The sequence below is a fragment of the Wyeomyia smithii genome, chromosome 3, assembly GCF_029784165.1.
Source record: "Wyeomyia smithii strain HCP4-BCI-WySm-NY-G18 chromosome 3, ASM2978416v1, whole genome shotgun sequence".
Taxonomy (NCBI): Eukaryota; Metazoa; Arthropoda; class Insecta; order Diptera; family Culicidae; genus Wyeomyia; species Wyeomyia smithii.
Window position 1 is genome coordinate 111,831,126 of NC_073696.1, and position 14,562 is coordinate 111,845,687.

The 14,562-nt window shown below is 36.6% G+C and overlaps 1 protein-coding gene across 8 annotated transcripts in view; it reads right to left on the reverse strand.

Moving 5' to 3' along the window:
- The window catches only part of LOC129727266 (protein piccolo-like), a 55,646-nt gene that overhangs the window by 21,537 nt on the left and 19,547 nt on the right, over positions 1-14,562 (reverse strand). For 6 of the 8 annotated variants that reach the window (XM_055684916.1, XM_055684921.1, XM_055684917.1 and 3 more), the window contains 5 exons: positions 2,127-2,370; positions 1,597-2,059; positions 656-1,521; positions 450-600; positions 36-384 (listed from right to left, as the gene is read on the reverse strand). In XM_055684916.1, the coding sequence (XP_055540891.1) occupies positions 36-384; positions 450-600; positions 656-1,521; positions 1,597-2,059; positions 2,127-2,370 (2,073 nt within the window). The remainder of the gene's footprint in view (positions 1-35; positions 385-449; positions 601-655; positions 1,522-1,596; positions 2,060-2,126; positions 2,371-14,562) is intronic. The other 2 variants (XM_055684924.1, XM_055684923.1) reach the window with 2 other exon arrangements.

Genomic DNA, 14,562 nt, shown 5'->3' on the forward strand with positions numbered 1-14,562 from the left:
CAGTGTTCGCAAATGTCAACCATCGTAGACCGTACCTTTGAATAATCGCTGGCGTTTGGGACAGAGGTCCGCGGACATTCGTCGCACTAGCACCGTTCTCTGCATCTTCAACCTTGATCGGTACGATGCGGACACCTGCTTGCTGTTGGGTTGGCGTTTGCTGCTGTATTCTCTGCTGCTGCTGCTGCTGTTGTTGTTGTTGTTGTTGCATCATTTGTAGATATTGCTGTTGTTGATACTGCTGAGACGACGGTGGCTGGTAGTGTTGATGATGTTGTTGATAGATAGGATGATGTGGTGACGTTGGTGGATACGTTATGTTGTTGTATCCTTGATTTACAAAGTGGTTTGGGTTGGTAAACATTGCGGTGGGTGTTGTATATCCTGAAATATAATTAACACGGTTGATATATAAAACTGTTTATTAACAGTTGACCCTTCGGACTAACCACTATGAGGCATCGGGTAACTGACTGTAAGTGGAGACTGAACATTACTGTATTGTGGTCCCGGGCTGTAGTAAGGCGGTGGAGCAAAGTTGGGTGCAGAAGCGGGTGTTTGGATAGGCGAATGTTCTATTTGTATCGGTATGATACGTTCCTGGAGAGAGATCAATGTTAGAATATGTGCAGATATTTAACTTAAAGTATCTTACTTTTTGGGATGCTGCTGGTTGTGGAGAATACATCTGATTTTGCACATACACCGGAGTTTGCTGATAGCTCTGGTTAACTGGCATAGTGGCTGCCGGCATCTGCTGAGCAGCAGAGGCTATTTTTGGTGATGGAGTTTGCAGCTGTATATAGCGTGTCTGTGGTGCAGCTTGAGATTCACTGATTTGTTGCGATATCTCAGATGTGGTCAATGAAGCGGATTTGGCTGGACTTGGGGAAACTGCAGTAACAGATTCTGATGCTTTAGCAGGTGATTCTTTAAGATTAGAATTAGACACCCGTGATTTTGAGTCAGGATATTCAGGGTCCTCTTTATGGACCCATTCGGGCTGTTCTTTTAAACTATTTTGGCGAGATGACATCCATGGTGGACTTGTTTGATTGAGGAGAGTCTGCTTGCTGTTAGCGAATACTTCATGAGCGGGTGGGATATACAGTGATCCTAAGCCTTGTGGGGAAGGTTTTTGTGCAGTTGGTGGTTTTACACTAGCAGTTCCAGAATTGGTTGTGTTGTTGTTATATCTGGTGTTAGTGCCATTTGTGGTTGGTGAAGGTGAAGATGATGGTAAAATTTGCTGTTTAGGAGAGTGTTCTTTATCCTGTGATGGTGTCTCTGGAGAGTTGATGGATGACTCGGATGGAAGTTGTGACACTTTTGTCGGTGTGATTGGTGGTGGAAGACTGGCTGGAATTGGGCTCTGACTATAGACAGGAGGTGTCTTAATGGATGACACCCGTGAACCGTTTTCGAGCAATTTAGTTAGATTGGATGGGCTTGGTGATCGTTTATTTGGTGATTCAATCATAGCGGTGAGTTCTTCTGTGCGGTTCTGAGTGTTTTTGGCGACTGAAAGGACGAAATAATGAAGGTTATTAACACATTACATGTAGATGATTCAACAACGCATGATAATTAGTTTACCTTCGTTATCTGTTTCTTTGCTGCTCTGAAGGCCTGTTGGTCCTGGTCGGTTAGGCATTTCATTGAGTTTCTCATTGCGATATTCTTCGATCCAGAAGTCGTTCTTTGGCTGAGGTCTTGGTGCCTTCCGAAGATTTGACATCGGATTTGGTGGAATTTTAATTTCTGGTCTACAACCCATTGGAGGAGGTTCAAAAACCTGTGGTGGTCTTGCAGTCATTTTCTCTGCAGATGATGCTGACGGAGGCGGTGGAGGAGGAGGTACCGGGGCACCATTGCCATTAGACTGACTTGTAGTTGGTCGTTTGGCTGTGCTGGGTGGGGGAGGTGGTGGAGGTGCAGGTGGCTCATTAGGAAATACCTGGAAAGGCATACCCATTGCAGCGGCTCCTAACGTTGCCGCTGGTGACACTGCTGTCTGAGCGTTACCACTACCGTTATTACTATTACTACTACCATTGTTCTAAAGGTTATTATGGTTTCAATAAATGATCATATAGTGATTGTAATTAATGTGTTCGACTGCTTACCTGTGCTAATGGGGATATTTTTGGTTGCCCTGCAACTCCCTCGGACTGTGCGTTCCGTGAAATTCGCTTAGCCATACGAGGGGATTTGATTTGTGACAGGTCGATACCACCAGGTGTGTAGGTAAAGGGTTGTTTGTCCCGTCGCATCATAGCATTCTGAACGCATGCAGGTGGCTCCGCTGGTAGTTGTGCCTGTATTCGTCGTGCCGAGCTACCAATTGTGGATTGCGGTGCGCCTCCGTAACTGTGAAGTTCACAAAAGAAAATTTTCTTTGAAATGACACTGCCACTCGAGGGATAGATCGTAAATCAATGTTGACGGTGACACCTGACAAGTGGTGGCTACGCAGCTTGACGACGACGTATCTCTTGCACGCTTCACTAAAGATCTTATACATACAACTGTTTTAGCTCCAATGGCCTATTTTTACTATGAGATAGGACAAGGATACGCATCTGTTGCGCACCATTGTGACAGTGGTGTATATTACTACAGGTGTTGGGTGTACCTATTTACCTGATGTTTATTCATTTTTTAAGTATTGAAAGTGACAATAACGCAATAATCATGAAACAATTCTAGCCTCATTAAAGATTCGGTATCATCAACATCATCGATACATTTTACATATTCATTTTAATTCTTTTATTCATTCATTTTTTACGAGAAAAAAAATACGTCAAGATTCCTACGAGTTTTTTATTGTCACTAGTGGACACGTATATGTGCTGGTGATCCGGAAGCAGGATTCTATACATTGTTCATAGTGAACGGTAGCACAGCCGGTGTGAAGGTCAAGCTGGGTTGAATAGATACTATTTTTCTTGATGCGTAGTAATGGTTTAGTTGAAACTAAACATTTCTGCTACTACTTGATGAGAACCAGCATGAAGTGGCACTATTTTGATGAGTGACACTGGTTTTTAGTGTCGGAAATTGAAATTTATTTGAGATAAAGTGTTATTACTAAAAAATGTGACACATGACTTTATAAAAAATGTTAAAGGTGCAAATGGAGAAATAATTGGCAAATTTGCGGAAAATATTTGTGTATGATTCTCAATCCTTATTTGTAAGCAATGATGCCATTTGACTAATAAACTCAAAAATCAACCAGATATTTGACAATAAGCCAAATTTTTTCGGATTTCGTTGGCATTGTTTCGCAAAAAATGTCATCATTTTAAATTCTGCACAAAGTTTACGAAGCAAGATCGAAATAGAAAAGTCGAATTTATACTGGGTTTTACCTGAAACCTGTGAGTTCCTCGTGTCATTCCTAATGTTATGATCTATAGCAAAAGGGCTTCATTGTGGAAAATTCAGAGCAGCATAGAGGAAAAGTATGTAAGGGACCATCCATTAATGATGTCACGCGTTTAGAGGGGGGGAGGGGTTTCAATTGTTGTGACATTTTGTGACATATAGGGGAGGAGGGGTTAGCTTGAGTGTGACACCACGTTTCAAAAGTCACATACCTAACCACAGAGTTCAACTCAGAACTATTCGTGATATTTGCATCATTCATTTATAGTTCTACGATCCCTTTTTTGCTTAAGATTTGCTTTAGATAAAATAAATGACAATTTTTTTTCTCGTTGAAAAAGCATAATATTCGTTAATTCTGTTTTACCGTGCATGTTCGTTTATGAATGCCAGCGCAGTTTCATTAATTTTCAGTGTCTCTCCATCCAATCAATACAAAAATTGTGACAAAACGTAAATGAAAATGCTTGGCTATTATAACATGTGGAGAAGATTTGGATTGCGAATTGATTGAGGAAGAGGAACTTAATATTGATGGTCTTTCAAATATCAGCAATGATGCTGCAGTTACTGTCTCGGCTTTCTATGTCGTCGATATGCGACTCCATCAACAGCATCCTTGGACTAAGAACTAAACGCTTTTTCTAGTTATCTTCTATAATCTTCTTTTCCTTTTAGTTTCAGTTTTTCTTTCAGTAAAATCGTTCTTATTCAATGCATTCCTAACAAATTTCTCGATTTTCAATCAATTATTACCAAAGAAGGGAAGGGGTAGTATAAAAACGTGACGTAATTAGAGGGGGAGGGGGCTTCAAGGAAGTTGTGACAGCTTGTGACAAGGGGAGGGGGGAAGTTAATTTTTTCTAAATTTTGCGTGACATCATTAATTGATCGTCCCTAAGGGAATCACAAGATATACGATTAGATTAGATTAGAACCCACGATCACTAGCTGTCAAGGCGGACTCTGTATTTCTATTCATCACTATCAATCAATACCTTTGATCTATAAAGTTATTCGAATGAGATAAACTAGGTAATGGATCATTGCAAAGGTAACTAATATCATACCAATCAGTTCTCTGAGAAACAAACTATGCCCTCAATCACTGGTTCACTAACATTTGCTTACACAGGGTCTTTGCGTTGCTTTGTTTTTTGACGTGGGACAACGTCATCGTTTACTATACTGGGATACATTCTGTAAAATTTGAAAGGAAACTGGCAAATGTTGCGTCAGATTTCAAACATTAATAACAGCATAACCACAAGATGGATAACAATAACTAATATGTTGTTGGATAGATGAAATGTATAACAATTTTGTAATATGCTGGTTATCACTCTAATTTCATTGCTAAGCGGTAAAATTATTAAAAAGTTTCAAAAACAAATTTACACGAATAATGAACCAATTACATGCGAGCATTCCTAGCACAGACGACGTGAATGGACACCATCCGATCCCTGTGATATTCTCTTTATCAGTATCGGAATAAAAATTGACAGAGTCTCCCCGTCCTAATAGGTCATTTTGTTGTTGCTTCCATGAGCTTAGACTAATATGATGTCTCGAAAGTAAAAGTTTTCCAAAAAGTTTGAAACAATCCCCATTCTTGAACAATTTCTAAACCTGCTTTCAGAACCTAATAAAAACTGATGTCTCGAAAGAAAACATGCCGGTAAAAGCAACAGTACCAGTGGAGTAAGTATCCGCCGGTTTCTCGTCGTCTATGATTGCAGCGGTACACTTCTATTCGTACTGCAGCGGTACTATTCGTATTGCGGTGGTACACTTTTGCTCATACATTTATATACGTATGCAATTGAGAAAAAACTGCAATGCTGCTGTTGATGGTGATTGAGAGTTTATCTCATAAATATGATTACCATAAATTACTCAACAAAAATTGTAAATTTTTGCAACGGATATTTATTTAATTTTATTTTCGATATTCACTAAATAATCGTGACCGGATAGTATCGAAAGAGTAAAATCCTAAATATATACATTTATAGAAGAGTAAGAGCCTGCGAATGCTTGTGAACTTTTTGTTTATTTACTAAGATTCATTCAGAATCACTTTTTACATTTCAAAATTGTTAAATGATATATTATTATTCTAAGCTTTACCAGAATAACCCTTCCGACCAGGCCCATATAATTGTGTAGGTAGACGGTGACTTAAACGAAACCTACTCTCTCGCTTTTTGAACGTCATATTCATTGTTATATTGTTCACAACGCTAGTGTTAACATCGCAGCTGCTACAAAAAATAAAAATCCGCGACAAGCAAGTGTTTTAATATAGGACTTGCTTCGATTTAGGTTTCGTTATCCGTCATTTTTTACCTACACAATTGTGTGGGCTCGGTCGGAAAGGGATAAACGTATATTAGCTGTCTTCGTAATACAGCGAATGTAGGCAAATAAAAAAAATTATCAAGCAACAACCAAAAATGTAATTGTGGACAGTGATGGCATGAACTCGTGCAAAGTTGAACTGAGTAACACTTTTCCAGATTTGAATCCAACTTGAATCTCCTTCCTCTCGATAGTTTGAGTTTTTTTGCACCGCACACTCTGATCGATTGAGTTTAAATGCGTGCAATGCATGCAGTGCACGATGAATCCAGCGATGCAGGCGATAATGTAACGCGATGAGTTTTGCTTTTAGATCGAATTTATGCTTTCAAAGGACAATGCAACAAACTGTTGCAGCAGACGCGGCGTGAATTTCATCGCAATTCGATTTTTATGCAATTGTTGTTATGCAGGATTCAAGCTCAAATCCAACTCAAGTGTAGTGCACTGTTAGTAGGGCTTACGTGCAAACCGAAAATAAATGTGCAAGCAAGTTTTAAAACTCACTTGGATACGAGTGCAAAGTCACACTGCCTACTCTGATTGTGGATTGCTACGATTTTTTGCTGGAACAATAATTTTGTTTAAATTATCTTCTTATGTTTGCCAGTCAATGAACCTTTGTAAAGGCTTCCATATTTTTTTTAGAGTAAGATCCATATTATAGATTTTATTTTATCAGAGTTAAATAAGACAAAACCATTTATTATGATAACGTAAGAATTATTGGATTTGGTTTTTGAGGCTATAGAGTTAATTCTGACATTGATTCTGTCTGCAGACTCTGTATATTTTGTAACAAAAAATCCCCTAATTACAGTGTTTAGTCCCACGTCACCATTTCATGCAACCCTAGGGCTGTATACCTTGTAGGATTTTAGAATAAAATCATAAATTTTGTGTTCTGCAACATTCGGGTCCACTCCTACAGAGCACGTTTAATCCAGACCGATTCATAGTCACATGAAAAAAATATCCCAACCACATTGCACAAAGAAAACTGGGATCAAACCCGAATTCGGAGAAAAAGCGCATTTACCTACTTATAAATAAATATTGAGAAGGCAATGTAAACTGAATGAATCCAATTGAGTATCATACAGTTGGTTAGGTCCGTTTTTTAAAAGCAAATTCTAAAAATATTTGTGATGCAAGCGGAATCACACCACATGAATCGTGTGAAATAAAAATTATAATCCAAACTTTCTCGTTGGTTCGTGGTGGTAGTAATGCGTGTCCCGTCAATTTGCACCAGCGACAGTTTTATTTTCTTTAAATTCAGAGAACATTGTCATTCAGTTGGCTTTTCGATGTTTAAAAAAAGGGGTATTAAAAAGTGAAAAAAATCCCGTCTTGGCTCCAAATCCCGTTATTTTGTGGTCAGTGTCGGTTATTGCTCTTTTAACATTGAACTACCTTGCCTCATGCCAATCGCAAGATTGTTTTCAGTATCTAGGAACGGTTACAGCTCCAATGCAAGCGGATGTTTTAAATTTATTTTGTTTATCCGGAATGTGTCACAACATTTCAGACGAAGTATTTCCTTAGGCTATCTGTAGAGAATATTTTGTGCATCCTTGAGAAGCCATTAGCGAAGTGGTGCGTCACGTAAACATCATTCATAGATAGGTGTTTCATGTAAGAATACTGAACTATTGGAAAGTCAGCTATTGGAAACCAAACTACAGTATGCAAAAAAAATAATTATAGGCACAAATCAACTAACATTGGCTGAAACAACTGTTACATTTTGACTATTTTATTCTACATTCACAAGTGGAAGCACATGATTTATTACCCGAGTCAGCAGAAATGAAGGATTTGTTTTAGCTATTTGTTTGTTCTGTCTACACACGAGTTTTGCGCCTTAAAGCACCGAGCAATATTTACTGAAAATACTTAGCCGCGTCTCATTAATGTATATAAAAATAGAATCACCTCTGGGGTGCATCCACCTTACGTGATGCGATGCGCGGCGATTTCTGATCTCGAGTGACACGACATGCACAATTCATTCAGGTAATAGGCCACTAAAATCGTTACATTAGCGTTTTTAAACGATTTCCACGTGGTTTTGGTACATGCGTTTTTAAATTATTGAAAAAAGTTTCACAGTTTACGAAGCTCTCTAAATTTATTTTCACTTCTGAAAGAAATTTATTATACATGTTATAAGCCTTGCATCACTCCACAATGGAACAGAAATGATATCTATCAGGAAATACAATCGTTATCCGATATTCTACATAGTTTCTCAAAGAGGATGCTGCGATACCAGCTGTTTTTTCTTATACGCTGGAACTTTTTCGAAAAAATAGTTTTCTGCGTGCTTTGTCAAAATTCACCTATTTTATAAGAGGATCAAAATCCAGGCATTTTTCCAAACTTTTCCTCGATAGAAATTTAAAAAAATCTGTCCTGTCCTGTTAAGCGAAACAGCTTCTTTAGTATTTGAACAAACTTGACTCAAAATTTGAAAAATAAAAAAAAGTACAACATATTTTGAATTAGTTATAGACAGGCTTGTCGTTTCTTCTCAGAAAATACACGCTAGTGATTCTATCATTTTAGTAAAGAATTCACTGCGAAAACAATTGCTCTCACACTGGTGGGCAAAGCGATGCACTTTCTTGAATAGAGCAGCGAATCGTGTATATCTGAGGAGCTTGCAATGCTCTGCATGCTGTAGCAGATTGCAAAAACACACGGGGCGGTAAAACTTCAAACACCGATAACTCGAAATAATATTTTAGGCACTTGATTCGGTTTGAAAGAATGCCGACCATATCAAACGAGGGAAGCATCTAGATAGGAAAGCAGATTGCATTGTTTGCGTTGCAGCTTGAAACTGAAAAAAAAACATCCAACCACCCATCACGCATCTTTGCTCCTCGAATTCTTTTGAATTTATCTCAGCAGTGCGCTCCGCGGTGTACTTCTGAGTATTTTCACTAGAAGGATTCAAAAGTTTCACTCAACTGTGCTGTAAGCAGTAAGTGTATTATGTCGAATTCATTTTCGCGACGGTACTACACTATTCCGGACAACACTTTTTAGCTCGAAAACGAACACTCAAACCACACTAGTGCTGTTATTTTTTTCGTACAGTATTTGACAGCATTTGTTGTTGTTGTGGGTGTTTTCAAACTACACCCTGTCTTTTTTGAGAGTAGTCCGGGATGAAAAAGCGTAGTCCGAGACAGAAAAAGTGTAGTCCGGAAAGTGGAAAGAAAACAGTTACAGGACAAAAGTGTAGTCCGGGTACGACGCAAAAACGAATTCGACATTAATTTTTCCTGCGAGCAGCAGAAACATGGCACAAAGCAGAAGAAAAAAGTATGGCATGAAAAATTGCTACACGCAGCGTTCATGCTGGGCAAAAAGTGAGTGGTGAATATTCACAATGCTCTTCACACGTATTTAGGAGGAAAACAAGCCTGGTTATAGATATTAGTTATTATTTTTGAATTTTTTCAATTTTTCGTGAAAATATTTTTCTACTAAATTTTTTGAAGATGTGTTATTTGTGTTTTTAAGACATACGAATTTGAATGCAATCATGGACATACCCAGAATTTACAATAATAAGGCAATATGGGGCAATCAATTTTGTTTGTTAGAACAAATAATTAGAACTAGGATAATTTTCAAAAAGATGCAAGAGGCATAGAAGGTCATGAATCAGGGGGAAAAGAACGACTAAGATTCATATTAAAACCCAATTTGCACCGGTTATAAAAAACATCCGCGTGAAATATATCAAGTAAATATTTTAACTAGGTATATTGAGCCCTTTCATACTTGCAAGATATTCTTAATTTTAATCAAAAAATCAAATGTTAAAAGTAATAAAAAACCGAGTAGGTTAAGTTTAGCTTAGCTTGACTGACTGCACATATCAATGGTTGCTCTCCGTGATTGATCCGAACCAGTAAAATTGCACAGTAAATTAACTGAATGGGGTTGGGAGTGACCGATCATTCTCATTGTACAAGTTTTAGTGATTCAATACTTTGAAGGATCAATAACGACGTCAGCCACGTCCTTGCAATCAGGTGGGAAGAGGGAAGGGATGTTAGTGTGACCCTTGCTATTTGGAGACCGTGTTAACCTCTACATCTCCACAAAGGTCACAGGAAGGAGGTTTTTGTTAGTAGGGGAGGGCTCGTTGGATCAGAATTCACTTTGATAAGTGCTGCGATCATACATGTAACTCCTACCCGTCTCTATTTAGCTATTTTCAGTTTATTATATATTCAGCCGGCTGACTATAGGAACACACTTAGTTTTTTTATATTTGGTACCAGTTTAGACCAAGAGACAATGCTGCGCGAGAAGTTAGCTCATTACGAAGGCGAACGAAATATCTTAAAAGTAATAAAATACCGACTTATACAAAAATTCGTATATTTTCAAAATGAGAAGAGATTAAATTTATGTGTGATATACGAAGTTTCATATTTTTTATAGTTCACAACTTTATTTCCAAAATTTAAAAAATTAAACAATTGTCTTCAAAATAAATATAATTTTAAAATAGGAACTCAAAGTTACACATTTAGGCAGATTGAAGTACAGTGTCTCCGACAAAGTTGTTTCTTATAAAATGTCCCACAACAAAGCAGATTTTTATATGCAAAAAATGAGACATTTAAAATTTGTTTTTCACATTTAGGTAAATTAAAAACAAAATTTCAGTTTCTATAAAATGGGTAATGATTAATGAAACAACTTTGCTGAAGGCACTGTGGCCCTAATATCACTTTTTTGGTTCAAAATAATTTCGATTGCGTTTTTTGCACCTTTGGAAAAAGTGTGCAGTTTGTGCCGCCCAATTTTTAGCATAAGCCTGTTGATTGGATAGTTACTTCAAATTGGATAGTTACTTCAATCAAAACTTGTAAAAATAAATTTGTGCGACCATAACTGCCGTTCTACGCATAGTTGTCCCATGTTACTTTTGGTCGATTTTCGTTTTTTATCACCAATGAGTCTATTTTTATGTATATTTTTGAAAAACTTCCAAAAATAACATTGTTTGTTCCGAAAGTCTTGAAAAATCATACCAAATCTGTTTGTCCCATCGATGATTTTCTATACATATTTGTCCCACTAGATTTTTTCTATTCTAATCGATCCCACTAATCACTAATTCCCATATTTACAACTTGGGAAGTGCTACAGAGCAATAAAAACTTCTCCTTACAACGTTTGGCTACATTACGGGTGTCGGAAATTCGGTACCGAAAATCACTTTGCTTGATTATTTAAATGCGGTACGTTCATATCTTTGTTCGGAATACCTAAGCCTTGTTTACTGGTTTGTAATCTGAATGCCTATCTTTACTACTAATTGAAAGTTATAAGAACTGTCTTTTGTGTGTAGCCAAAATTCTAAAAGCCTAACAACGTTCAAATATGGGCAATCTGAAAAAACAATTCCCCTTTGTAATTGTAAGTCATCTGATACTTATTCAATTAACTAAACTTTCATCTCGACTATCATCACCTGCTTATAAAGACAACACGATTAGCGTGATAATTTTCGTGAAAGATTAAATAGCCTTGTATCCCCAAAATGAACTTTGTATTGGGAAACATCGAATGCAAGTGGTGGGACTGATATTTGTAGAAATTACCTATTGGAAGGCAAATTTCTCGGCCTTATTGTCCCAGTGGGTATTTTTATGAAAAAGAGTGTTAAACCGAAAAACTTTCAACTAGATTTATTGAAAACAGTCTATTGCAAGGTAAAACTGCTTAAAAACCCATGTCTGCAGTTGTCACATTGGCGCAATGCGTAAAAGCATTGTAAAACTTTAACATCGTTTTTCTCGTTTGCATGATTTGGAACATGGGACAAATATGCGTAGAACGGCAGATAACAGAGTTTTGTAGCCGAAATTCATTCGCATGTCCTCGAATGCAAGAGACATTGACTATTGAGAGACTAATGACTATGTATGGATTGAATGATGTTTGATTTATACATTAAAATGGAAATCATTTTGTTTGCAGATATTTGCGGGTTTTGTAGATATCTGTAAGTTAATTAGTGCATTACTCGAAAAAAAAAAATCTTCAATAGCTCAAGAAATATATATTTTTTCAAATATGGCTGATACAAATTTTGAATAGTTTTTATGTCCATGGTTAAAATAGTTAGCTAAGGGTAGGGCGAAAAATAAATTACACTGAGAAGAAAAAAAGGAATAGCTTTCATAAAAAATTGCATGCAAGTTACGACATTTGTAACTTGCATACAAAAGTGTGTTGAAAAATATCACATTATTATCATTATTAATCATTTGGCTTGCCTTTTGATGACACTTTCACTGTCACTGAACTTGTTTGTTGCTAAATTAAGCATATACGCTGTCGAAAAGTCAATAATAAAACAGCTTGAACTTTTTTTACTTCACCTTCCAATTTTCAACATTTTTGAAGGGGGTGGGGAGAGGGGGTTTGACATAAAATAAAAATGAAATTTGTACCGGCCTAAAGGCAAAAGAAAGATTCAAAACTAATTATCTTAAAAAGGTCATTTTTTCATTTTTTATGAAAACTCAAAAGGTTAGCCAAACATTGATGACTGTTTGATCATGGAGATATGGATTAAAAATATTTTTACAACCAAAACGGTTTGTTTGATTGAAATAGTTTAGAAAAAAAAGTTTAAGATACAAAATTTTCCTTCCAAAAAAATACACTCTGTAGAGAAATTTTGAAAAAAACTTTAACTTTTTTTTCTTGATTTCTTCATGATTGGACAGTTATCAATGTTTAGATGTCTTTTGCAGTTTTCATGAAAAAAAAAGATTTTTGAAAAATTAATTTTTAATTTAACTTTCAACTTTAAAAATACTGTGTGCATTTTTTTCGGAAAGATAAAATTTTTATTGACAACTTTGCCGAATATGTCATACCAATCAAACAAACCAGGTTTGACTCTAAAAATATGTGTAATCATTCCTACGACTTCCCTTCACAGCATTATCAAACAGCTTTCAGCCGAGTTTTAAAAAAAAACTGATAGCACAAAATGGTATCTTTTGCCAATAAAAACGTCTATGCAAAGTTTCAGCCAAATCAAAAATGACAATTGAGAAAACATTAAAACTGGGACATTTTTTGTGAAACTGACCAAAGGAGGCTTCCTCTCTTAGGATGATTAAATCGTTCCTCAACTAACAAATTAGACATTGCAAGATTTCGTAACATTATTCGCATTCTTTCCTTCTATGATGTGTACTGTGCTTTTCCATCAAACTAAATTAATGTGCTAGGTACATAATCTACATTATTCAATTCACGTCAATGAGTTGATTATTGCTTCGCAACAGACGCTAGACAGGTACATGAAATGGTGGTTTATATCGAATTAGTAAAAGTAAAAGTTCAAACGAAAGATGATGGTGTTATGTAAATGTACGTCTAATTCACGCAATAGACCCTCCGGCACGCCGAGCTGTCGTGTTATGATTTACACCGCATGAAGACAGTATTGATAAGTTGTTATATCGTATGTCCGCGTTTCTTATCGATAATTATCGTGATCATAATCGATCTTAGAACATGAAATGCACTCTCACAGGCAAGCATATTGCATGGCATAGTTACATATGAAAATGGGTGTAATCTTAGATTCGGGTTCAGGTGTACCAGACAGTTCGATCGCTCAAATCTGATCAACTATTGCTGAAAATATTTTGATCAATGGAACGTGGTCATTTAGGACAATGAAGAAGTGTTAAATGTTTCATTTTCCATGTGAAAGGTTTTATCACCAAACCCCTTTTTAATAAAATCTAATAATAAGCATTCCAATATATTTTTATTTAGCACAACCTAATACGAAAAAAATATGTTACAGATAATTCTAGGTGTCAATCAATTTATCTAGTGAAAGGTACAGCAATTGCAGGCTATTATTACTCGTTTATTATATCGCATCCATCAATATATACACTTTGTTATTTGGCAGCTATTCAATGGAATGTGCAGTTAAATTGAAGCCTGTGTTATATTTTAAAATGAAATCCAGCTTGTTACGTATTATTTATCTTGTAAAGCTCAAACCACTCCTTTATTCATGTAATAATTTGAAAACGCCACTATCGTAACGATATTGGACTTGGCCACATACGAATATTAATTACTGCACTTCTATATAACACGTGCTGTTAAATCGTTCTAAATTAATAATTGCGATAGTGATGAAAAATTTACACTCTATTAGCCATTGTTCCGAGGTAAACATTCTAGCCTAAAGGTGATGGTGAATCAATCGTTACCAGATTAACTCCAAGAACGGATTGCGACCGCCGATACAGTGGAAGATGTTGCACCAATTATGTGCTCTTCACTGCCCTGCCACATCGACTGGGACGGCGCCCGACGCTCAGTACTGCCGTGCCAAATGAAATGTTCAGTGATGCACCATCATTTAAATATAGTTTTGCTTACTCACACGAAAAATATTTCAGAATAAAACATCGTCGAATCGTACCACTGCTGGGCACCTACGTTGGACGATGGACTGTTCCGAGGTTTCGCTGCAACGGCCTGTTTGTTTTTGTTTTTGTTGCTCTTTGTGTGTGTGTGCGGTAGTAGTAATCGTTATGGGAAGTGTGGATAATTTTATTAGGTCTGATCTTGAACCTTTGGAATATGGTGCATCAGACTGAACAGTACGCCTGTGGGATTTCGAGTTGATCCAGGTAGTGAGTTTATCTATGGCTGAATTTGTTTGATTAAATTATTTATATTTTTTATAAATTATTTATATTTTTCAAACTAGTGATA